The 24,269-nt window shown below is 37.5% G+C and overlaps 2 protein-coding genes across 2 annotated transcripts; one reads left to right on the top strand and one right to left on the bottom strand.

Moving 5' to 3' along the window:
* Positions 1-3,252: 3,252 nt before the first annotated feature.
* Positions 3,253-6,085, bottom strand: LOC309492307 (serine/threonine-protein kinase pim-1-like). The gene is made up of 7 exons (XM_082161218.1): positions 5,798-6,085; positions 5,290-5,381; positions 4,890-4,940; positions 4,329-4,707; positions 3,992-4,168; positions 3,808-3,896; positions 3,253-3,710 (listed from the first exon to the last, which is right to left on the bottom strand). Exons 1-7 carry the CDS (start codon positions 5,910-5,912, stop codon positions 3,699-3,701), a joined length of 915 nt encoding a protein of 304 aa, XP_082017344.1. The 5' UTR covers positions 5,913-6,085; the 3' UTR covers positions 3,253-3,698.
* Positions 6,086-10,444: 4,359 nt separating this feature from the next.
* On the top strand, positions 10,445-24,254 carry snx1b (sorting nexin 1b). The gene is made up of 15 exons (XM_082161764.1): positions 10,445-10,764; positions 10,968-11,100; positions 12,030-12,172; positions 12,269-12,335; positions 13,097-13,140; positions 13,238-13,379; positions 15,768-15,846; positions 18,306-18,381; positions 18,471-18,584; positions 18,677-18,770; positions 18,854-19,059; positions 19,154-19,297; positions 19,452-19,532; positions 22,445-22,516; positions 22,639-24,254. Exons 1-15 carry the CDS (start codon positions 10,633-10,635, stop codon positions 22,687-22,689), a joined length of 1,578 nt encoding a protein of 525 aa, XP_082017890.1. The 5' UTR covers positions 10,445-10,632; the 3' UTR covers positions 22,690-24,254.
* Positions 24,255-24,269: the final 15 nt, after the last annotated feature.

Here is a 24,269-nt window from a genome sequence, read left to right on the forward strand (position 1 = left end):
AGCGTGACGACGAGCTTTCTTATGCGCCCTCCCTCTGTCCTGTTTAAAGGGGTGGTTCAGGATTTTCAACATCGGACCTCATTTTAAAGTGAGCCTGGTTGTTATTCATCAGTGGAGACAGTTTTCAAAAAAATGCATCCAGTCCTTACTTTTGGATAGTTCGCCGGTGCTAGGCTAGCGCGAGTCAACGGTGCACGTTAGCCTGCCATTAAAAACAGTTTTACCCACTCCACAGTAACGTTACACCAAAAGCAAATAAATTATAACGCCAGACTATCGATGTAAATGTCTGTTGAGAGAATAATGTTAGAAATGCAATGTGATGAAAGGGTAGTTTGATTTCTAACATTATTCTCTCAACAGACATTTACATCGATAGTCTGGCTGGCGTTATAACTTATTTGCTTTTGGTGTAGCCTACTGTGTGGAGTGGGTAAAACTGTTTTTAATGGCAGGCTAACGTGCACCGTTGACTCGCGCTAGCCTAGCACCGGCGAACTATCCAGAAAAATGGGGGGAACATAATATGACAGCAAATAATCCAGCTGCCTGAATGCGTTCTTCCCCCAACCCATGATATGAGAGATGTTGATATAGTAGTAGTGTCTTAAAAGATGCTGATTCTATTCTGTCTGTAGATGGAGCTAACCAGCAACAGTTTAAATGGGTGGTTGATTATGATTTCACTTTCCTAACTTTAGATGTTGCTGTTTTAGCATAAACAACATCTGTAAAGTTACAACGCTCAAAGTTCAAAGCAAAGGAAGATATTTGCTTTTAAAGAAATAGTTTTTTAAGGACTACAACAAATGGCTGGACGGGACTACACAACATTCCTCCGGGGTAAGTGACATCACCAACCCTAGAATTTACATAAACCCGCCCCCGGGAACACGCAGTCCATGTTGTGAAGAGGAAGAGTTGTTGTAGTAGAGCACATGAGTCTGCTCAAGCTGTCGCATCTGTCTTTTCACATGCAATACAGTACGTAACACAATATCATGTCACTCTGTAGGCATCTTACAACAGCTCCCTCCTCAAAAGCTCATTTGCATTTAAAGGGACACACAAAAACGACACGTTTTTACTGACCCTCAAAAAGGGACAAAACATGCTGTAAAAAATTATCTGTTGGGTATTTTGAGTTCAGACTTCACATACACACTCTGGGGACAAGAGATACTTATTTTACATATTGTAAAAAGGGGCATTATACCACCCCTTTAATATATAACATGTTTGTTTTTTGATGGACTTCCGAGCATGTATATAGCCATGATTCGTTATACTGTATGAAAACGCATCTCTCTTTATACAGCCTGACTGCTGTGCGAGTTATAAATAATCATGTGAGTCGGGTGATGATTAAAAGGATAGTTTAGAAAATTCTCTCCTTTGGGATTGTGACACAAATACAGAAAGTTTAGTAAAGTCAAAATTGGTATTTGAGAAATGTGAGCAAGGGTTTGATAATGCTATATATGCTGATGACAGAAGCTGGTCTCCTGCAGGTTCTCGTCTGGCTGCTGAAGGTCCAGGGGTTTGGGCTCTCGCTGTCTTTCTCCTCATAAGCCTGATCTCTGCGGCAGCATTCATACTCTTCAAGTTTAAAAGGTTTGGCAGTTACTTCAGTTTTTTTTCTACATTAAAAAGTGTCATGTCAACCTTGTTATCTGACAAAATGTCTGTTGAAACTAGTTTTGTTTAATTCAAAAATAGTCTACATATATTTATTAATTGTTAACCATATGCATCACTTTATAATAACTTTTTTTTAATATTCAACATATTACATTGATAGCATCACACATAAAATGTTATCATAAAAATGATAACTGTTAGCAGCTCCCTCTAGTGTAAAATGATAATGCTTTTCACTTCATACATAATAAATGACATATCTGAAATCAAATCTAAAATTGGTATTGAAATGTGTTTTTAAACTATATGTTTTTCTTGCAGCAAAACTGAATGCTCTACACATTGCTGTATTGTGTGGACTGTAGGGCCCTATAAAATCCGTTATACATTTCCCAAAATCAGTTTTATTTTTTTCCAAATACATTTTTTTCCCAATTACATTTTTCTGGATTCCATTTTAATTGTTTAGTTAAATTTTAATAATTAACTGAATTAATTCATTTATTGAATTCATAAAAACACATTCTGTGTTGTGTATTTAAATTTTTCTGTCAATCAAATGAAGGAATAAAACATGAATTTATATTTTAATCATATGAAAATAGATCAAACAAAGTGTAAAAAACTGAAGGCTATCGTTTTCTGTCACTCTAACCTCTCTCTCTAAAATCTCTCCCTCTGTATTTTGAGGCGCACACACAATTAGTGATGGGAAACCGAGGCTTTCTGAAGCATTTGAGGCTTTCATCTTTCATCAAATTGTGCCGAAAAAAGGTTGATTACTCGAAGATTTTAACACAATGCGCATTAGCGACATCTGGTGGTCAGACTTGTTTTCTCCACCATATCTAACAAATCAACGCAGAACAGAAAAAGCACGTGACCAAACAAAGTTTCGGAAGTCCGTGACATAAAAGAGTGGATACAGTTCTATCTTATCTCATATAAATTAATTTGTGCCAATGAAACCACAACTCCTGTAGCCTGGTTCGGATTCACATATTGATCAATAATATAAAATGTATGTGATCATAATTATAGTAATTGCAATAAAAAAAAATATATGTTCTGTTCTTTTTAGAAAATATATACATTATGTTATAGGGAAGTGTAGTGTTAAATCGTTTAAATAATGCCTCCTCAATCATTTCCCTTTTAGAGATCACGTGGTCAAGGTTTCTGGACGCTGATTGGCTCAGGCAAAGTTTAATTAAAGTAAATTAAATTAAAGGTAACTTTAAAAGCTTCCACCCAACTCGGAAAAGGCAAAGCGAATTACAAACTCTATCGCAACATTTATTGCCAAATCACTTCCATTAGTTTAATTAATAAAATATATTGGAAATAAATTCATTATGGATCATTACAAATACTTTGCTTTAAAAAGTACCAAGTAGCCTAGTCACACAGTGAGAAAAGAAAATCTGTATATAAAAAAAGATGCATCGATAATCGTTTTATCATCGCAGCACTCTGAATCGTAATCGAATCTTGAGGTGCCTAGAGAGTCCCACCCCTAGTTTTTTTCTATATTTAATGGGAGAATTGTTGTAAACATATAGTGCCTTACATTTGCTCTCTTTTTTTCTTCTTTTTTTTAATAATGTTTATGTTTAATCATTAATCTTATTTTATTGTGCTGTATTATTGCTCATATGTTTAATTGTTGTAATTGATCACTATTATAATGTCTCTAATTGGACAGTGTTTGGTGGGTCAGCACCCTAAAACAACTTGTGTTTTATAGTGAAGTGCTACCAATCAATAGCATTTTTACACAAAGTGCTGCACAACAGAGCTTTACTGTTAAAAATAAAATATGGAAGAAAAATTGTGATTGTTCCTTAAAACATAGAGTTTTAATAATAATTTAATATGATTACATTGAGACATAGCAAAATTCTTCTATTCTAAAACAGTAATACATTTCTGCCAGCCTCACAAGACGCTAAGGACTGGAGCAATGGAGATGCCACTCGTGTCGGCCCGCCAGACGCTAAGCTGACTAAAGAAGCTTGCACTTCCTGGCTATGACAGGGTGCTCTTGCCTCCGTGACCTATGGGATGACCTAAAACAAAAACAAACAAAAGCAGGGTTATTGTCTATACATCATACTTACATATACATTTTACAAAATCTTTTTCTGATAATCTTAGGTAGGCTACCTTAAACCAGTCATGGAGAAGGAGCCTGTCAAGATGAATCCTCTTCTCAGGGTCGGGATGCAGACAGGCATTAATCAAATGACTGCATTCTGTGTGGAAAGATGGGAGAGACGTTTGGCTATTACCTTAAACTTCTTTTACACCTGCTCTCTTTAATCATGTTATTCAAAGCGGTACAACTCACCTTTTGTCAAGCTTGGCAGATACCACAGCCAGTCCTTGAGCTTGTCCTGGTCGCTGTGGTCCGAGAAATAACCGCACACCATTGAGTACAAAAGTACCCCCAGTGAAAACACGGTTGCTGGCCGCCCATAGTACTTGCTCGTCTCTAAATATTCGGGGGGGCAGTACTGCATTGTGCCTGGAGGAAAGAGATTTGTAAATTTGAATTGCTATCATAGATTTTTACATTTAGTCAATACTGTGTCATATCCTAAACAGGCTAAAATGAATGAACATGACATGACATGATGTAATTCGTCACTACAGTTTAAGTCCCAAACGACAGCTATAATACATACCACTAAAGGTGTGGTAAGCCGTTTCATACATCAGGTCCCCGCAGCCGAAATCTATTAGTGTCATGTCCAGGGTTTCCGTGTTCACTAATATGTTCTCACTCTTAACATCTCTGTGGAACACTCCTCGGCTGCAGCAGCTGTTTGCAGCCTCAACCACCTGCCGCATCACATGGCATGCAATCTCTTCATTGAAGATGCCTCCACAGCTCTGCAAGAAGTCAAAGAGAGTGACGCAGGGCGAGGGCCGCTGCAGGACCATGATGTAATGGTTAAGGAGGTCCTGCCAGTCCAGCAACTTAATGATGTGAGGTGTGCTGGGGCCCTTATTGGCAAGGAATGTCAAGCCGATTTCCAGGGGAACGGGTCTGGGATGATCAGTCTAGAAGAAAGACAATTATTCACAATGGTTAGATGCAGGTGGTTTCCTAAATCAGGATTTAAGACAGTCTTGGAGCACGATGGCAGTTTTTCTGGTGGAAAATCATTTGTACTCTATGATTAACATTTATATACAATTGAAAACAGACAGAGCAGATATCATAGAAAGTGCAGCCTACTTACAATGTTGATATATTCCATGGCTTCTGTTTTTCTGGCAAATTTCAGAGCCACCTGATCAACAAAACATATCATAGTAGTAACATATCACTCAAGTCATTAATTCTCAACAGACATGTAGCCTATTGTAAAGTTCTGTGAATTTAAGAACCAATTATGAATTTGAAACCATGTTGAGTATGTTTGATCAGTCTGACACTTTAAACAGGTCAAGTGCTCTAAATTATGTACAGCCTATTAGACAAAACAATCAAATATCTTCTACGATCAAATATCTTGTACTATTTTAGGTTGCAGCAAATATTTAATTTTAATAAATTAAAATGACTACATCAATGCCAGCTACATGCCGGTAGGATGTATTTTAATTTTAATACACAAACATCTATTTATAAAAACATACCGGAAGGTTGTCCATGACACGAACTCCGGCATAGACGGAACCAAATCCTCCTTCCCCCAGTAGATCGCCGATGTCGTACTTTGAGCAGATGTCTATTAAAAAAGAAATAACTGTGGTTGAGATACAATTTAAAGCAGTTGCAGATATTTCTGCAGTGTTACATGCTATTCTCAGTCTAAATCTATTTAACATTTCATATAATTATAGACGAGTAGTTTCAATGGCCTCCATATTAACTGAGTGACTATATGGAATATTTGTACTTTAAAAAATCATTTGTCACACTGGAGGACTATTTTAAATATATATTGTATCTTGTAAAAAAAAAAGAAGAAAAGAAACAAAACTATACTGAATGTTACCGTAGCCGTTACATCACCTAAAAATACATGTTTTCTTTATACATAAATATGTAGAGCTAAAGAAATAGGCCTAGGCTACTAATAATATCTGTGTCGAGTAGCCATATCGAAAATGTGTGTATGTTTTGGGTTTATGACAAACTCACCCTCCATGATCGTGCCCACATCATTGTCCTGTTGTTCTGTTTGAGGGGACTCAATCTCACCCTCAGACAGGGTAACTGGACTGTCTTGGACACGAGGTTGAAGGAGCTCCTGCATCTGCTGGTCCTCAGAAGAGGCGAGGACATCAGGGCTGCTGTCAGGAAGTTCCTCCTGATGATCACAGTCCTCTACAGTACATGTGATGATCTCTAGAGAAAAATTTAAATCATAATAAATATTCTCCAAGCCAACATGTAATAACAGTAGGGGAAGTGTTTTTTTTTCTTCAAAATTTCTTTTTTAAAAAAGGATAATTGCACACATACACTTAATATATTGAAAATATGTGTTAACACACACACAAAAAAAAACTCATTCTGTGTGATTTAATTTAGGCCCACAGTGACACAAGTCCCCATGAGTGTGTGTGCATTCAGGTTTAAAGGGATAGTTCACTTTGAAATTAATTTTTGGTATGTTTTAGCTTACCTCAAGGGCATCCAAGATGTAGGTGTCTTTTTTTCCGCAGTAGTTTCAATGTTGATATTTTTAGGTCAAACCGTTCTTGTCTGTCAGTCATATAATGCAGGTCGATGGTCACCACCTCAAAGAGCATGCACAGAGTCCAAATTAAAACAATTCCCCATCGTCCAAATTAAACAATTCCCCATCTGAGAGAGAGAGAGAGAGAGAGAGAGAATGGGTATTATTATTAGGAGGCCATGATTGATAAAGGCCAATGGAGGGAATTTGACCAGGACACTGGAGTTCCACCCCTACTCTTTACGAAAGGTGCATGGGATTTTTAAATGACCACAGAGAGTCAGGACCGTTTAACGTAACGTCTCATCCAAAGGACAGGTGAAGGTAAACACTTGTGAGTGGAGAAGCTTTTACATGGCAGCACATTGTTATAACGATTCTTGGCTTTGTTTTCAGGGGCCAGAGCAACAGTCTTCAGCTGATTTATCCCAACCGGCCTTAGATCCTACAACCACACACACATACATTTATTTAATCATACATTTATTTTCTGTATCCTTTGATTTGACTACATTCACATAAATAATTAAACATCTGTCATAAAGCATTTGTTAAAGCAATGAAGAGGAACAAAACATGGTCAAAGCAAACCGATCAGACATTGCTACCAAAAATAATGGAAAATGGAAATCTAGTTGCAATACTTGCAATGCCAATCATTATTTATTATTAAAGGTTGTATCAGCGATTTCAGGCCCAAACATAAATGATCACATTCATCTAATCTTTCCTAAAGATCCGCTAGCTGAGGCTTGTGAGGTTTTGCGCTCATGCACGGCAGCACGCGAAGTCGGAGTCACGAGCGCAAAACCTCACAACCATAGATATCATATACTGTATAAACGCTAGATGTCTTATGGCGCAGTCACTTCCTGCATCACCGTTCGGCCATCTTGTCACAGTGAAGCTGTGAATTAAGGTGAGTGATCAGCATGCACACAAATCCTCTTATCTCGCTGAAATCTTGACGGATTTACAAACGGTTTGGTTTCTTACAAACGTTATTAATGTGGCTATAATTCCGAATGCTTGAACATGTATGTTATAATTATTCATATGTATGCAGTGTATGTATGCAGTGTCATAACTACATCTCTGGCGTTTATAACAAACCAAACTGTTTGAAAATCGGTAGAAAATTTAGCAAGTTATGGTTATTTAAAAGTACATGCACCATTAAACGAGTGAGCGAGCACCCTGTGGCAAGAATGCCGCCACGTGCGGACGTCGACCTCCATTGGCCAGCAGCGCGCACGAGACATCTAGCCTTTATATATCTATGCTCACAACACCCACCCCCTGTCGGTGATTGGTTGGAACATTATTTATTTGGGTTTTGAGTGGTTGGTGAAACCAATTGTTTTTGTGTGCAGATCTCAGAGCCTAGGCTGCCTACAGAGACGCGTTTTTTTGACGGCCTGCTTATGGGGCGGGCAGCTAGCGGATCGTTGTGTTTCGATTTTTTCCCCCTCCAAACCAAGATGGCCAAGGGTCAGTCAGACAAGTTGCTCCGGAATATACACCCATTCCTTCTATCCTCGGAGACTCTTGTAGGTAAAAAAAAATATTGCAGCATCAAGCAATATCTAATGAGTCAAGTCACAGTAAAATTTTCCAAGTTTTGATGTTAGATTGAGAGAAAACTCTGATTAATCACATGTCCACTTCATAATTATAATGTGAATATTGTTTTTGAAACTTAAAAACTTAATCTGCAGTGACTTTTTTTTACTGTAAATAAATGTATTTGTATTATTAGAATGTAATTTTCATTAGCATCGAAAAAAGCCATGTGATTACATAATTTATGACACTTGTAATGCATTACTTTACTTGTTAGATCAAAAAGTAATCTGATTACGTAATGCGCGTTATTGTAATGCGTTTCCTTACTCATAACATCAAAAAGTAATCTTATTACGTAATGCATGTTACTTGTAATGCGTTTCTTTACTCATAACATCAAAAAGTAATCTGATTAGGTAATGCATGTTACAATACATTACTCGTAACATAAAAAACAAATCTGATTACGTAATGCATGTTACTTGTAACACATTACTTTACTTTTAACATCAAAAAAGTAATCTGAATATTACTTGTAATGCGTTACCCCCAACACTGATAATTTCAGATGAGGTTGAAAAAACGTATCGCTAGGTTTTCTCAGAGGAGGGCTATGATAGAAATGTGCATGTCCATCTTGAACATGATCAGAATTATCAGCTAATAAGGGTAAATCTCCATACTCTGGTGCACTGGAGGGAGCATCTGAGTGGTTTCCACAGTTGTACCTTGACAGGCTGTAGAAAATTCTGATGGAATCACGTCCTCATGTTCTGATATCAAAGATACGCGAAGTGCAACTTGTATGAAGTTGTATGAAGCCTTTGCAATATTTCGCATTTATATTTTTGTATATATTTTATAGTTTTCACATGATTTGATATAATTGTATTGATTAGTTTGTTAAATTCACATACTTTATCTGTCTGATTATTGTCTTATATTTAATACAGTATATCTTCAGTTTAAACCACTCAAGTGGACATCTGAAGATCTCTTAGAAAAATTTGTAACAAAATAAAATAAAAATCAATTCTTGTTTTTCATGCCCTAAGAGCAATAAAAACACATAGGAAAAAAAATCCTGACTGAGGTCATCATAATTCATGCATGAAAGGGTTAAAAATACTACAACAATCATCAGTATAAAGAAAACAAAAGAGGGGACAAAACGCAACCCTGTGGGGTACCTGTGGAAGACAACAATACATTCGACAACACTCCATTGACCCGTACTCTTTGGGATCTATTGGTTAAAAAATCCACCAACCAACGCACAATGTTTAAATCTAAATGAAAATTATCAATCAATTTCTTTGCCAAGATAAAAGGCTGAACACAATTAAAAGCAGAAGAAAAATCAATAAATAGCAAACGTACATGATTTTTTTTTGCCTTCCAAATGTCTTAAAATCATATTCAGTAGGGTACAGGTGGCATCATTAACTCCTCTACCAGATCTATATGCAAACTGCATAGGATCAAGTGCTGACTATGTTGAGGCTAAAATCTCCTTCCTTACTATTTTTTTCAAAAGATTTCATAACCAAAGAGGTTAATGCAACAGGCCTATAATCTTTAAGAGAAGGATAATTTCTTTTTTTCGCAATTGGCACCACAATGGCATCTTTCCATAGACGAGGGACTTTAGAAAGTTGTAATGATTCATTGAAAATAAATGAATAAATCCATGAAAGCTGCTCTGCACAGTTCCTCAACAGCCTACCACCAATGTGGTCAGGGCCTGGACTTTTCCCAACCTTAACCTGACCAAAACAACAACGTACATCAGCTTTATTAATTTGAAATTTAACAGGAGTATTCTGAGTCACTGAATTCCCACAATAATCAGGTAGTTCTTTTGAAAAATCATGATTATCAAAACGTGTATAAAATGAGTTAAAACCATCAGCTAATTCATGATCAGATTTCCCTCCTAAAGTAATACATTTATTCTTCTGTTTAATTCCAACTATAGACTTCACTCCATCCCAGGCTACATGAGACTTCCCATTTGTAAACATAGGTTCTATTTTTTCCTTATACCGCAATTTTGCTAATTTCACCTAATTTCTAACTAGTTTGTTGGCCTCTTTGTACCGAATATTATCGCCTTGTTTAAAGTAAATATTCCTTAGGTTAATCGAGTTTTTGACCATAGTTTAACCATAGTTGTTTGAAGTTAACTGGTTGTATAAATGGTAATCAATCCGCCCAAAAACATAGTTGCTACAGTTTTGCGGTTAATTTTCGTCCAACTCTTGCACTGACCGATTTTTGCTTGAATGATTCATTGAATTGATTGATCTGGTTTATAAAATTGGTCCGAGCGGTCAGGACCCGATGAGCGAACTGAGACGAGAAATGTGTACTTATGTGGTTGTACTCATAAAATATATTGCTTGAAAGTCATGTCAACGTGACGTCTTCTGAATGAGTGTCATCAGTATGCGTGGATGCTATACTTGTTGTGGGTGAGTGTAGTTGTTGAAGTAGCTGTAGTATTCGCTCCAGACCATGAGGTGACAGTGTCGCTCCAGCGCTCTTTCTGAGCCTGAGAGCGCAGAGCCGTCCGTTGCTGTTTTTAAGTAGGCTGAGGTTACCTAGCTGTGAAATTAAATCCCTGTTTACCTGTAACATACAGACAGGTAGACATTAGGCCAACCTCAAGACTTGACCCGTTAGGGTTATTATTTGATACATATATTTTCTTTGGTTGGCTCGAGCGATGTCAGGCAGTTGCGGGCGGAATCCTCCTCCTTTCCCTGAAAATGAAGATCAGGAGGCTGAATTAGACACTCGAGTGCTGGACAGCGACGAGTATGATGATGAAGGCGAGGACATATTCACCGGCGCGAGAGTGAGACACCTATTTCTGAATGAATAACCTTTTTTCATTATCTGGTGAATTGATATGTTGGGGAATAAGTGTCATTTGTCAGAAGCTAGCTGATAGCTTATTCAATGTCTGTAGTGGTAATAATGCAGCTCATCAAATGCACGAACTGTAAGTATGTCACGGTTATCAGCTGTTATTGTGGCAATGTGTTCATCTCTTTGCAGAGTAAACCGATCACACCGACATCAGCTCCTGATGAGGGCGATATCTTCAGTGAGGAGGGCTCTTACATCAGGACCGATGTCCATCACGCCACTAATGGCCTTCACTCTGATGAAGAGCTGGATCTGTTCACTGGTATTTCTCAGCACTCCATTGCTGCACCATTACTCAAAATGAGCAATAAATTCTTAATGACACTTAATTTCACATGCAGGCCAGATGGCAACTGAACTGCTTTCTGGAGAACATATAATGAATTATATCTCTGTCTTTAAAATAGCATGACAGTGAAACGCCGATTATGTAAAGATGCTTAAATCTGAGGAGTAAAAAGTACTGAGAAATTTTAATTAAGTTAAAGTACAGTAAAAAAAAAAAAAGTAAGTACCTAGCCTAAAATAGTTAGGAGAAAAGTATCCACAATTGTATACAAGATTTAAAACTAAAACTACAACTTTCATAGCTTTTGAAATTGGCTTTTGAAAACAAGCGACAGCAGAGAGTTTCTCATTTTAGTATTTTTGATGCAAAAACTTTGTAAAAAAAAAAACCTGTAAAAAATCGCTATTTTCTTATTGTTCTAACTACGTAAGAAACTAGGATTCAGCAGATGTTAAACTGAAACCAATGTCCTGAAACCTGTTATCTGAGTATTTACAGCTAAAATTATCAGATGATTTTACAGACTTTTGAATATAGTGATTTTTAGTGATTATTATAAAAATAATTTAAGCGCTGAAAGTATGTCTGAAAGGGAGATATTATATGTGTGCATGATTGACTGTCTTGTTAGTCACTTTAGGATCAATATTTTTAAATCACTGAGGAAAGCTTTAAGTTACAATGACATACATGTAATTTGTAATTTTAAGTTCACATGAAATTGTAATAGAGTATAAAGTATTATTTTTTTCTTGGAATAAAAGTACAAGTACTTGGATTTAACAGAACGCCAATAAATTACTGGTTCCTCAAAATACAACTATACTAAAATATAGTGAAGTACCATTACTCAAATACATTTCACCAATGTGCTTTATCTGTTCTGTCTGTTCAAACTCCAGAGGCCACTGTCGAACTGACACTCACCAACACCACAAGTCAAGGCAGGAGAGAGATTATTGGCCCGACTGCATCGGCTTGCAACACTACACCTGTCCCTAATTCCATACTCAAACCCAGCATTGTCACCAAGACCATGGAGGAGGTACTGAAACAAGACCCTTCATGTGCCTTCAGTTGCATTAATGTATTATTTATATAGATTCTCAATTCTAACTGAATGCTGGTGGACTTTTAACAGTTGGAGGAGGAAGAGAGTGGAGACCATTTTGAGCTGAACATCGCAGTCACAAACCCTGAGAAAATTGGTATCTTATCCACCTTATTTTTCAATGCAGAAGTAAGCAATTTTCAGTGAATGTGCAAAACTTCTGATTCATCATCCACTTTAGGTAAACAACTAGAAGAATAACTTATGATAAATTTAAATAATATGATAACAAATAGCAGTTTGCAACATCAAGCAGCATAATGGTCTATTTTTGTACAGCTAAAATAAAACAGCTATAAAAGAATAATAATTATAAAACCGCAGACACCAGAAGCCTTACACATTCAAGTTACAAATGTTAGTGCCTCTTACGTAAAAAAAATTGCATCATCTAGTATTTCTTCAGTGGTTCTCAACCAGTTGCCCAGTAGGGGGCCTCAGCAAACTTCCAAAGGAGCGTTGAAAAAACAAAAAAAATTATTGATTTCATTTTAGAATAATTTAAAATAGATTATATTACAATACTCTAACTTAATTAAAATGCAAAATATGATAGACATTAGGAAATGCAAGAAATATAAATATTTCTTATTTTTTCCCTGTTGTTGCTATAATTATTATAGAACATTCAGTTCTTTTGAAACACTTCTGAAATAAAACCATTAATCATTAAACATGAATTATTACTGCTGTAGTACCAGAGGAAATATCTTAGCCTAGATGGGTGGGCCTTCAAATATTTCCTTGGACAATGGGGAGTGAAAAGGTTGCGAATCACTGGTCTAGATTGAGCCTCTTGTTCTGAATGTTCAGTTGAGAGCTATATTGACTGTGTTTTTCTACGTTATTGTGTTGCAGGAGATGGCATGAATGCCTACATGTCTTACAAAGTTTCAACTCAGGTACATAAAAGCTCTTCCTTATTACTATATTTTGGATTGCTCAAGCTTTATATATCAGAATTTTTCCTTTTCTCTATGCATCTCTGTCTCTCTCCAGACTACACTGCCTATTTTCCTTAATAAGACGTTCACAGTGCGTCGACGTTTCAGTGATTTCCTGGGACTTTATGAGAAGATGTCAGCCAAACATTCCTTGCTGGGCTGCATCATCCCACCTCCACCTCAGAAGAGCGTAGTGGGTAAAGAAGCTCTCATGCTCACTCTGGCTCTGTCTAGTGCAAGGGTAGGCAACGTCGGTCCTGGAGAGCCACTCTCCTGAGGAGTTTAGCTCCAACCGTAATCAAACACACCTGAACAAGCTAATCAATCGGTGCGTCCCAATTCGCATACTATCCGTCCTAAATAGTATTCGAAAATAGAATTAGTACATCCCAAATCGTAGTATGTTGAAATGAGTGTTCCAAAGATACCTGGCTGGTCTACTATTTCCGGTCCGAATCCGAAGTGCAGAGCGATGCACACTCTAACGGCTAATGTTGCCCATAACCCATCGCGTGTTGGACGAGGATTCGGTTAGAACTACAAGCTCGGATGAAAAGTGTTAAAAAACTACAGACATGAAGGACACGCGAGTCCGGCGGTTATGTAGAGAGGTTTAGAAAAAGGAGTTTGAGTGATAAATTATCAGTATCTAACCTGACGAAATGTATTAATTCAACGTTCTCTACATTCTATTGCATCTGCAGCAGCATTGTGAACTTTTGTAAAGATATGTTTAGCCATTAACTTTATTACAAATATTTTTATTGATTTTTCCATTTTCCACAATCTCAATACACAGAACCACGAACAACATAAATTCTGGATCTACATACTTATACACACATCAACATACACACCCCTGCAGCAAAAAAAAAAAAAAAAAAAAAAAAAAAAAAAAGGGGGGGGGGGGGGATACACATAATAGTACTGATTATACGCCATTAACTTTTTAAATGCATCATTATATTCAATTTTTTTTTCACATGAGGAGAGTCTCGGCATGAAAGACCCACGACTGGCAAATGAACGTGCAACTATATTTCTCTCCGAAACGGAAGGAAATTAAATTAGATTGAATGGAGGATTTTAACTGTGACAAGATGATTGACAGGGCAGTTTACGGTGACAGGACGCACGCGACAGATCTGTCCGTTAAGATGACGAAGTCAGTGCCGGCCCGAGCCTTTCGGGGGCCCTAAGCAGAATTTGATTTGGGGGCCCCCTCCCACCACGCAGAGTCACCTGTGCTTGACGATTATTGACACAATGTCACGCTATAATGTTACATTATAAATTAATACAATGAGGTTATTAATACAAAATAAATACTTAATAAAAAAATAGATACTTAAAAAAAGTTTAAACTTTTTCTGTACTCTTTTACTAACTCTTGGAAACTTCTAAAAACAAACTGTCACAAAACATATAAAAAAAAATATTTGCAAAATATCCTCCAACGTTTTGCAACACTTTGCAGTTTGAATGATGTCTTGTATGAACATGACGGAGTATGTTTTTATGTTTCTACTGTTCGATCGCGCCCGCGACTCACACACACACACACACACACACACACAACATATTCCAGCTTTGTAATCTTCCACTGTGATGTTTCCAAGCACATTTTTGCGCGTGTGAAGAGGATGATTTTTTCCGTCGATATTGGAACGTGAGTGAAGTACAAAGCCTATGATAAAGAATAGTTTACCATCCAAATCCATCGCGAATGTTGAAACATTTTGATTCTGAGAGATACGTGAGCCCAACGCCGCTTACTTTCACTTTCGCTTTAAATTATTTCGTTTTGGCTTGTTTATAGTTATTTTTTTATTCTTGTTCTGTTCTGAATATCATTACATTTAAAGGATAAATCATTGATCAAATTAAATTTTTGTGACATGGCTTAACATTACCGTGACTTTGCGCACAAATTGTCTATGCACGCGAGGTTATGCGCAAGACTCAAAACACTGCAGACACAGCAGCAGTTGTAGGCAGGTATATTGATCATGAAATCAGAATTTTCTTGTCTTGAATTATTAGTCATTTCATTCATTTATGTCACTTGTTTAAGTTAATTAATATGTAAAAAAAAAATAAAATAAAAAAAAAACTCGATTGGGGGCCCCCTGGTGGCGAGGGGGCCCCAAGCAGCCGCTTAGTTCGCTTATGCCTCGGGCCGGCCCTGGACGAAGTAGTATGTCCCAAAGCTTGCCTACTCTTTTTGCTACACACTCAAAAGTATGTATTTTTTCTTCACAAAAAGAGTACATACTTTTAGGGTGTAGTAAAAGTAGGCGAATTGGGGGACGCAGCAAATGTCTTCAGGATTGCTAAGGCTTCAGTCGGGTGAGTTTTTTTCAGGGTTGGAGCTGAACTCTGTAGAACAGTGGCTCTCCAGGACTGACGTTGCCTACCCCTGGTCCAGTGGAGTTGTTCTAGTGAACCCGACTAGACACTCTGCAAAGGCCCGGATTCCTGAGAATGTTCACTCTGAGCTGTCTGTTGGCTCTCACTTGAATCATTTTAATCGGAGCAGTCTGGTGTGATTTTCTGACTGAGCGTGTGGTTTGTTGTTGTCACAGGGATGACTAAAGTGAAGGTAGGGAAGGAGGATTCGTCCTCAGCAGAGTTCGTGGAAAAGAGACGAGCAGCACTGGAGAGGTGAACACATGCCTAATTACACATACACATGAAAAAAGAGGTCAACCAATTCATAGTTTTCAGTCACATGACTGGAGCTGGAGGATAAAACATCCATAGAACTGCTGCACGGGCCTGTCAGTTTTCCATCTGTTTCAAGCCACAAATATTTAGATCCCCTCTCAAAAGAAGAATGAGAAGGAATGTGAACAAACTGCAGTATTTCAATCACCAAAAACAGCGGGACATTTGAAAATGTGATGTGAAAAACACTTAACGGTGATTTTAAAAGATCAAATTCAGTATACACCTTAATGATTTACATTTACTTTTATGCATTTGGCAGACGCTTTTATCCAAAGCGACTTACATTGCATTATCCTATACATTTATACATAGGTATGTGCAATCCCCTTGGATCGAACCCACAACCTTGCGTTGTTAACGCAATGCTCTTACCACTGAGCTACAGGAAATAATGATGATGCATACTATACACAGGCAATAAGATGCCATATCAATGTCATATTAAGCACTTTCTTTATAATGGTTTCTATTGTAAACTAAACGCGCAATTTAGTGTGCTGGGTTCATATTTTGCAGTGGAGAACAAGTGCCTTGTTTAGCCCTCCTGGTGTGTGTTCCTAGAAGGGTGTGACATCACGTGAAAACAATAAACTGCATTTTTTTCTGATTTAGATGTATTGAATATGTTTAGAAAACCTCTTAGTCTTTCCTTAGTGTGATGGGGCATTCAGTCCAAAATGTAGTAAATCCAAAGCTCTTTTTTGTGCAACCAAAAATATAATAGTCCTATAATAACCAGAAAAAGAGAAAGACTTTTACACTATAAAGTCAAAGTTTGAATTTGCAAATATGAGCTGCCATTTATCATCAGTGATCCTTTGTCAAAAGTGTCTTGTAGCCAAGTACACATCAAATTGAGGGTAAAGATTTGAAAGATTGTTACAGTTTTTTTTATTCGCTTTGGTACTATTTTCACAAGTTAGGTGTACATTTTCAAAACTCTTAGTGCTAATATCACAACAGATCATCAAAAGTGCACTTTTTTCAAACATTTCATTATGTTTTCAATTGTGTTAGAACAATACTCAAAATCACAAAGTATCCTTTTCACAACACAAAATAAGTGTTTCGTCTACATAAATGTTTCATTCACAGTAACTGCCTTTCATAAAGCTCTTACTATCAAACTTTTGATTTGCATCTCTTCTTGTTCAGTTTAATACATTTGTCTATTATTTAATCCAACTGATCTTAATGGTTAATCAATGAATCATTTGGTACACCTATAGATTTCTATAGATATTGATTCAATACACAGTTTCTATAGAACTTGTCTGATATGGATAACCAAATGTAATGAATTCTTTTTACATAAGTGATTTATAGATAATAACCACCACGATGTTCAAAATGTCTGTGTGTGCGTGTGTGTGTGTGTGTGTGTGTGTGTGTGTGTGAGAGAGAGAGAGAAAAAGATACAGAGAAATTTGCCATTTGTACAAATACTGTAAAGCAGAATAGAGTATAAGGGAGAGGAAACAGTCGATGACTGTAAAACATCAGATTGATCAGAGATGCATCAGTAGAAGGGAGACAGACGGCATCAAATACAGCCTTTTACATTACAGTATGTATGCAATACTGTAAACAGATTACCACAGTAGAGACTGCCGAATTACTGTACCTCAACCTTCATCTGTAAAGGTCCACTACAGTATAGATTCAGTCAAATGGTATAGAGTGAAATCATTTACTGTATTGCCAGCAAACTCTGTTAGCACAGAACCTCATGGCTGTACTTCATCACACCTTTTGATAACACACTGGATAGATACTATTACAAACATTATGGATTCAGTTACTTCTAATGTGGCAACTGTAGCCTGAATTACTGTAGTTATTTCAGCAACAACGGTGATTTGAAACATGTATCTTGCATTGTTTGCTGTTGAATGAACTGATTGTTAAAAGTACTAAATTGAAAGAAGATCATACTGTTGTGTTTCTGTGATTAAACCAAACGTTCTCATTACATATTACAATAATCTTGTGTTTGAAACAATGATTATGTGGACTGAAAAGTGTATAACTGTAATGAAAGCATGAGATCAGGTTTTGAAAGAATGACTAGCTGTGTTACAAGTGTGATCAGTTTGGATTTTTGTACTAAGAGTTTTGAAAATGTACACCTTACTTGTGAAAATAGTACCAAAGCGAATAAAAAAAAAATGCAATGGAAAGATATTTAGACACCATAAACCTTGGAGTTAGGAGTTTCATTTTTATTTTCCGGATGTACTCTACTGCACCGTACACACACACAAACACACAAAATCTAGCATTCATTGTGTTCCATCAGCAGAACACTACATTTATTGACATAACATAACATGTTACACAAAGTTTCATTATTTTTACTGGTTATATTTACGAACTGTTTATATTTTCTGTAGGTATCTACAGAGAGTAGTGGCCCATCCATCTCTGCTGCAGGACCCGGATGTTCGAGAGTTTTTAGAGAGAGACGAGGTCACCACCTTTATCATGTCTTTAGACACATTGTACAGTATTTTTTGGTGGCATATTTAAGATCTAAACTTGTGTGTCTGTTTTTTTAGTTGCCCAGGGCAGTAAATACTCAGACTTTGAGTGGACCTGGCCTGCTAAAGATGATAAATAGAGCGTCGGATGCAGTGAATAAGATGACCATAAAAATGAATGAATCAGATAATGTAAGATGAGCTCAGTTTCTGCAGTTCTAAAGCATATATTTTCCCAGGACATTGCATTTGGCTAGTGATTGACACGTCTGTGTGTGTGTCAGTGGTTAGAGAGCAAGCTGCAGGAGGTGGAGAATGAGGAGCAGCTGCTGAGGAGGCTGCATGCTGCTGTTGACTCATTAGTAAACCACAGGAAAGGTGAGAGTAAAAACTACACTGTGAAGCCAATCTTCCAGATTCATGCTGTTACACAGCATCTTAATGTCTTTCTCCTCTCGTAGAGTTGTGTAGTAACACAGCGGTGTTTAGTAAGAGTGTGGCCATGCTGGGCAGTGTGGAGGAGAACTCGGCATTGTCTCGTGCGCTGTCACAGCTGGCGGAAGTGGAGGATAAGATGGAGCAGCTGCATCAGCAACAGGCCTTCAGCGATTTCTTCATCCTCGCCGAGCTCCTGGCCGACTACGTCAGACTCCTGGGGGCCGTGAGGGTTAGAGAGCACAACCACATAACCCAAAACCAACAGTCAGAACCAACCACATAAGAAATATGATGTTGTTTACTGTGTTCTTTGCTGCCCTCAGTGCTGTTTTGAGCAGAGGATGAAAGTATGGCAGCGTCTGCAGGAAGCTCAGAGCACACTTCAGAAGAAACGAGAGGCTGAGGCCAAACTGCTCTGGGCGAACAAACCCGAGAAACTGCAGCAGGCTAAAGATGACATAAATGAGGTTAAACCTTATCAGTTAATGATTCATGTACAACACTCTACATGTACTGTTCATAAGACACATAACTTCCATGTAGGAGAGTTCTGTTTATTTACAAGATGATTGGTCACTAGTTTGCTGTATATGTTAAGCTGTTTTCTTTGTTTCTGTGCAGTGGGAGTCTAAAGTCAGTCAGTATGAGAGAGATTTAGAAAGAGTCACCTGTACTGTGCGCAAAGAAGTGCTCAGATTTGAGGTAAGATGTGTTGCAAAACAAACATCACTAGTGCAAAAAAGTTTAAATAAGTTTTTAGTGTTTGGATGCATTTTTTTCATTTACACCTTATCAAGCATATAGTTAAATATTTCCAAGAAAATAGAAAGAGGACACCAGAGAAACGGCAAAGTAAAATACTTGGGAGTCTTGCTGAAAGGGATAGTTCACCCAAAATTGAAATTTCAGTCATCATTTACGTACACTCACCTAAAGGATTATTAGGAACACCATACTAATACTGTGTTTGACCCCCTTTCGCCTTCAGAACTGCCTTAATTCTACGTGGCATTGATTCAACAAGGTGCTGAAAGCATTCTTTAGAAATGTTGGCCCATATTGATAGGATAGCATCTTGCAGTTGATGGAGATTTGTGGGATGCACATCCAGGGCACGAAGCTCCCGTTCCACCACATCCCAAAGATGCTCTATTGGGTTGAGATCTGACTGTGGGGCCATTTTAGTACAGTGAACTCATTGTCATGTTCAAGAAACCAATTTGAAATGATTCGAGCTTTGTGACATGGTGCATTATCCTGCTGGAAGTAGCCATCAGAGGATGGGTACATGGTGGTCATAAAGGGATGGACATGGTCAGAAACAATGCTCAGGTAGGCCGTGGCATTTAAACGATGCCCAATTGGCACTAAGGGGCCTAAAGTGTGCCAAGAAAACATCCCCCACACCATTACACCACCACCACCAGCCTGCACAGTGGTAACAAGGCATGATGGATCCATGTTCTCATTCTGTTTACGCCAAATTCTGACTCTACCATCTGAATGTCTCAACAGAAATCGAGACTCATCAGACCAGGCAACATTTTTCCAGTCTTTAACTGTCCAATTTTGGTGAGCTCGTGCAAATTGTAGCCTCTTTTTCCTATTTGTAGTGGAGATGAGTGGTACCCGGTGGGGTCTTCTGCTGTTGTAGCCCATCCGCCTCAAGGTTGTGCGTGTTGTGGCTTCACAAATGCTGTGCTGCATACCTCGGTTGTAACGAGTGGTTATTTCAGTCAAAGTTGCTCTTCTATCAGCTTGAATCAGTCGGCCCATTCTCCTCTGACCTCTAGCATCAACAAGGCATTTTCGCACACAGGACTGCCGCATACTGGATGTTTTTCCCTTTTCACACCATTCTTTGTAAACCCTAGAAATGGTTGTGCGTGAAAATCCCAGTAACTGAGCAGATTGTGAAATACTCAGACCGGCCCGTCTGGCACCAACAACCATGCCACGCTCAAAATTGCTTAAATCACCTTTCTTTCCCATTCTGACATTCAGTTTGGAGTTCAGGAGATTGTCTTGACCAGGACCACACCCCTAAATGCATTGAAGCAACTGCCATGTGATTGGTTGATTAGATAATTGCATTAATGAGAAATTGAACAGGTGTTCCTAATAATCCTTTAGGTGAGTGTATATACTGTCATGTCTTTCCAAACTTGTATTACTTTCTTTCTGCTGTTGAATAAAAAAATAAAAAAAATAAAAAATATATATATAAAAAATAAAATAATATATATATATATATATATATATATCTCTCTGTATAGAAGAAAGTAAGTCACACAGGTTTGAAGGTAAGTAAATTTATTTTGTATTTATTTTGGTGAACTATTCTTTTAAATTGCATATTTGGTCCAGTGATTCTTCATCATAAATGTCTTAGTGTCCAAAATATGAATTGGGGATAAAATTATGGCTATATTTGTCAATGATGACAGATTTAGAAAGAGTAAAAACCACAGTGAATCAGGTATTGTGTTTTTTTATTATGTTGCAGTTGTAATGTAGAATTCTGCTCCCCATGTAAAAAAACAAACAACAATTTTTTTTATCTTTTTTTATTCGATAGTTCCAAAAGCTGTGATCACTTGCACTGGTGTAAAGTAGAGCTGCATGATTTACTAGAGGTTCTGATAAAATGTTAAAATATAAAAATACTTAATGATTCTGATTTTTTATATATTTTTTATCCAGCTGAATGAATGATTCAATAACTCGCACATAAGGACTTCACTTGTTTTATTACAGGATGGATGAATCAGAGTAGCCTGACTACGTCAGACTTCGTACTTCCGCTCAATTTCATTTCGCTTCTGTACTCAGTCTGAGACAGCGTCATAGCTTTCCGTTTTCCTCCGGCCTGAAAACAGCCGGGCCAATCAACGAACAGAGGGCGGGCTGAGAGCCGTGACGTAGACACTGATTGTACCGTGGATGCATAGATTTACTTCACATAATCTGCAGAAGTCGTTCACAGCCATGTTCACTCCGGTGTTTCGCTCGATGGTTTTTGTTTTCGCATCATATGTGTGTTTACAGTGGAAGTTAGATGCGGCTGAGCATGCGCATAACACACGCCATAACCAAACATTATGTGATTGGCTTACGGGTAACCAATGATTTTAAACTTCAGACAAGCGCCCCCCCGCGAGAGAGAAAACACTTCTCTATTATGCCATTCCAGACTCTGTCTACGAAGCAAAGCGAAGTAGCAGAGTTTGGTATTACTAGGCTAGAATCAGAGTATTTCAATGACATAATTGTTTTTTAACAGTCACATGTCGCCACCTACTGGTGTAATGATGTAATGATACAATCAAGTTACTTTCAAAAGGCTATTTTGTCTATTTAGTCTATTAGACACCAGTGTTTATATCCAAACAATTTTTTATCCCAGTTGTAACAGAAATAATGGACCTGTGTGGTTGAAAAGTCTGTTTGTGAAGCTGTTTCATACCTACACATGACAACTGCTCTCTCTGGGTCAGATTTGTTCCGCTGTGATCGTACTTGTCAAAAGTTTTACATAGCCGAATAATGATTAATTGTGCAACTCTAGCGTACAACACAAAATAGAAAATGAAATATTTTCTTTTCTGTCACAGAAAGAGAAAGCCAGAGATTTCAAACAGCACATAGTGAAATACCTGGAGTCCCTTCTTCACACACAGCATCGGGTAAGTGTGTGTGTGTGTGTGTGTGTGTGTGTGTGTGTGTGTGTGAGTGTGTGTGTGTGTGTGTGTTTTACATACAGCATTATTGAATAGTCTTTCATGAATTGTTATTTATCTTAAACCAGCTGGTGAAGTGTTGGGAGGCCTTCCTGCCTGAGGCCAAAGCCATCGCCTGATCCAAGCCTTACCTCACACGCTCCTAAACTTTGACCTTGAAAACAGACAATCAGCATTTCTCTTCCTATTTCCTTTGCTCTCTGTGTGTCAAATAACATGTACATCTTAATGGCTGTCCATCAGAAGGTTAATTCCTAGATTGTGATGGTAAACCCATGCAGTGACCCGTGCCACTGTTGACAATTGAATGTTGAGTGTAAAGGTTAAAGGTCAGAGCGGTTTAAAAAAAAAAAAAAGAGCAAGCTATGTGGAGTGCAGCAAAAATATTTTTTTATGTGTGCATGTGTGTTTAATGTTATCCTTAATGTTTTTAATGGTGCTTAGCATGTGAAGTGTTCTAGTAGAGACATTAAACCGCCTTTAAGATTGTTGAGTCTCATTTTCTGTGTGCCATGGAAGTGCACAGAGGTGAGACTGAACATTTTGAGTTTGTAATCCATTCCAGATAATACAGAAAAACACTTGAGATGTTCCCAGGGTCACTCAACCCAGCCTGATGTTGCACCAAGAAGTTAGGGTATGATATGGACAAAAGAATGAACCCCACTACAAGAAGGGGAAATGGTTGATGTCTTTTGAATGAAGTCCCATAATTTGTGTTGTGAGTTTTGACTGACTTTTTTATGTTCTCAAACAATGATCTGGACTGGTCCAGATAAAGGTCTACTTATAGGTGGACAAACATTTCTATTAAGAATTCTATATGAACTTGTAAAAACGTACAAAATGGTTTAATTCATTTTGGGGAGAATGTGTAAAAACATTTGCACTGTGGATGCTTTTAGTCTTGAACATTTACACACTGCTGGTGTATTCATGATATCGCACTACCTGCAGAAACCAGGGGCCTCATTTATAAAACACACGTGATCAGATTTGATCCTAAATTCCATGGATTTCATCCTACGTCCTAAGTGAAAGAAATCTGGATTTTTAAAGAGGAAATGTTCTTATGCATACACCAATGGAATAACATGTTTATAGAACTTTTCGCACTCATATACAGTTATATTAATTCAGCATTAAGAACATAAATAGGTGATTACAATATGCATATATATTATTGTATGCGCAGATAAGCAACATTTTAACTAGTTTGCGTTTGTCATTTTTTGTGCATACAGACGTTTTATAAATCATTCATATGAACATTTTAGAAATGTGTTCACATTTAGGACCATTCTATGCATGTCTTTATAAATGAGGCCCTAAGTCTTCGAATAACAGAGATATTAAGGGGACCCCCATATTCAAAGCAGAGGTATATTTGTTTTTTAATGCCAGATTTACACCAGTTGTCAATTTTGGGTTATATTCTTGGTAAAAAGCTCTTCTCTTTTTCTTTTTTTTTTAACACTAAATACTCACTGCTGTTTTACATATGTATTATAAGCCTCCGTTTTGACTAAGATGTTACATGTAAGACATGCATTTAAAACCGTTGTCCTGTCAAACATTATTTGTCTATTTGATGAAAATAAAAAGGGATTCAAAAAAAGCTGTTATCTGTTTCAGTTAAGTACATCATCTCAAAGCATCACAGTTTCATCAACTAGTCAATACAGCATTTGTTCTAAAT

The sequence above is a fragment of the Leuciscus leuciscus genome (assembly GCF_965113295.1).
Source record: "Leuciscus leuciscus genome assembly, chromosome: 2".
Classification (NCBI taxonomy): Eukaryota; Metazoa; Chordata; class Actinopteri; order Cypriniformes; family Leuciscidae; genus Leuciscus; species Leuciscus leuciscus.

Coding starts and splice junctions, on each gene's coding strand:
- snx1b (XM_082161764.1), top strand. CDS start 10,633: ATGTCAGGCAGTTGCGGGCGGAATCCTCCTCCTTTCCCTGAAAATGAA. Junction 19,060..19,153: donor GACTCCTGGGGGCCGTGAGG/GTTAGAGAGCAC, acceptor TGCTGCCCTCAG/TGCTGTTTTGAGCAGAGGAT. Junction 19,533..22,444: donor AAGAAGTGCTCAGATTTGAG/GTAAGATGTGTT, acceptor TTTCTGTCACAG/AAAGAGAAAGCCAGAGATTT.
- LOC309492307 (XM_082161218.1), bottom strand. CDS start 5,912: ATGCAGGAGCTCCTTCAACCTCGTGTCCAAGACAGTCCAGTTACCCTG. Junction 4,169..4,328: donor GGCTTACCACACCTTTAGTG/GTATGTATTATA, acceptor TCTTTCCTCCAG/GCACAATGCAGTACTGCCCC. Junction 3,897..3,991: donor TCTGCCAAGCTTGACAAAAG/GTGAGTTGTACC, acceptor CTTTCCACACAG/AATGCAGTCATTTGATTAAT.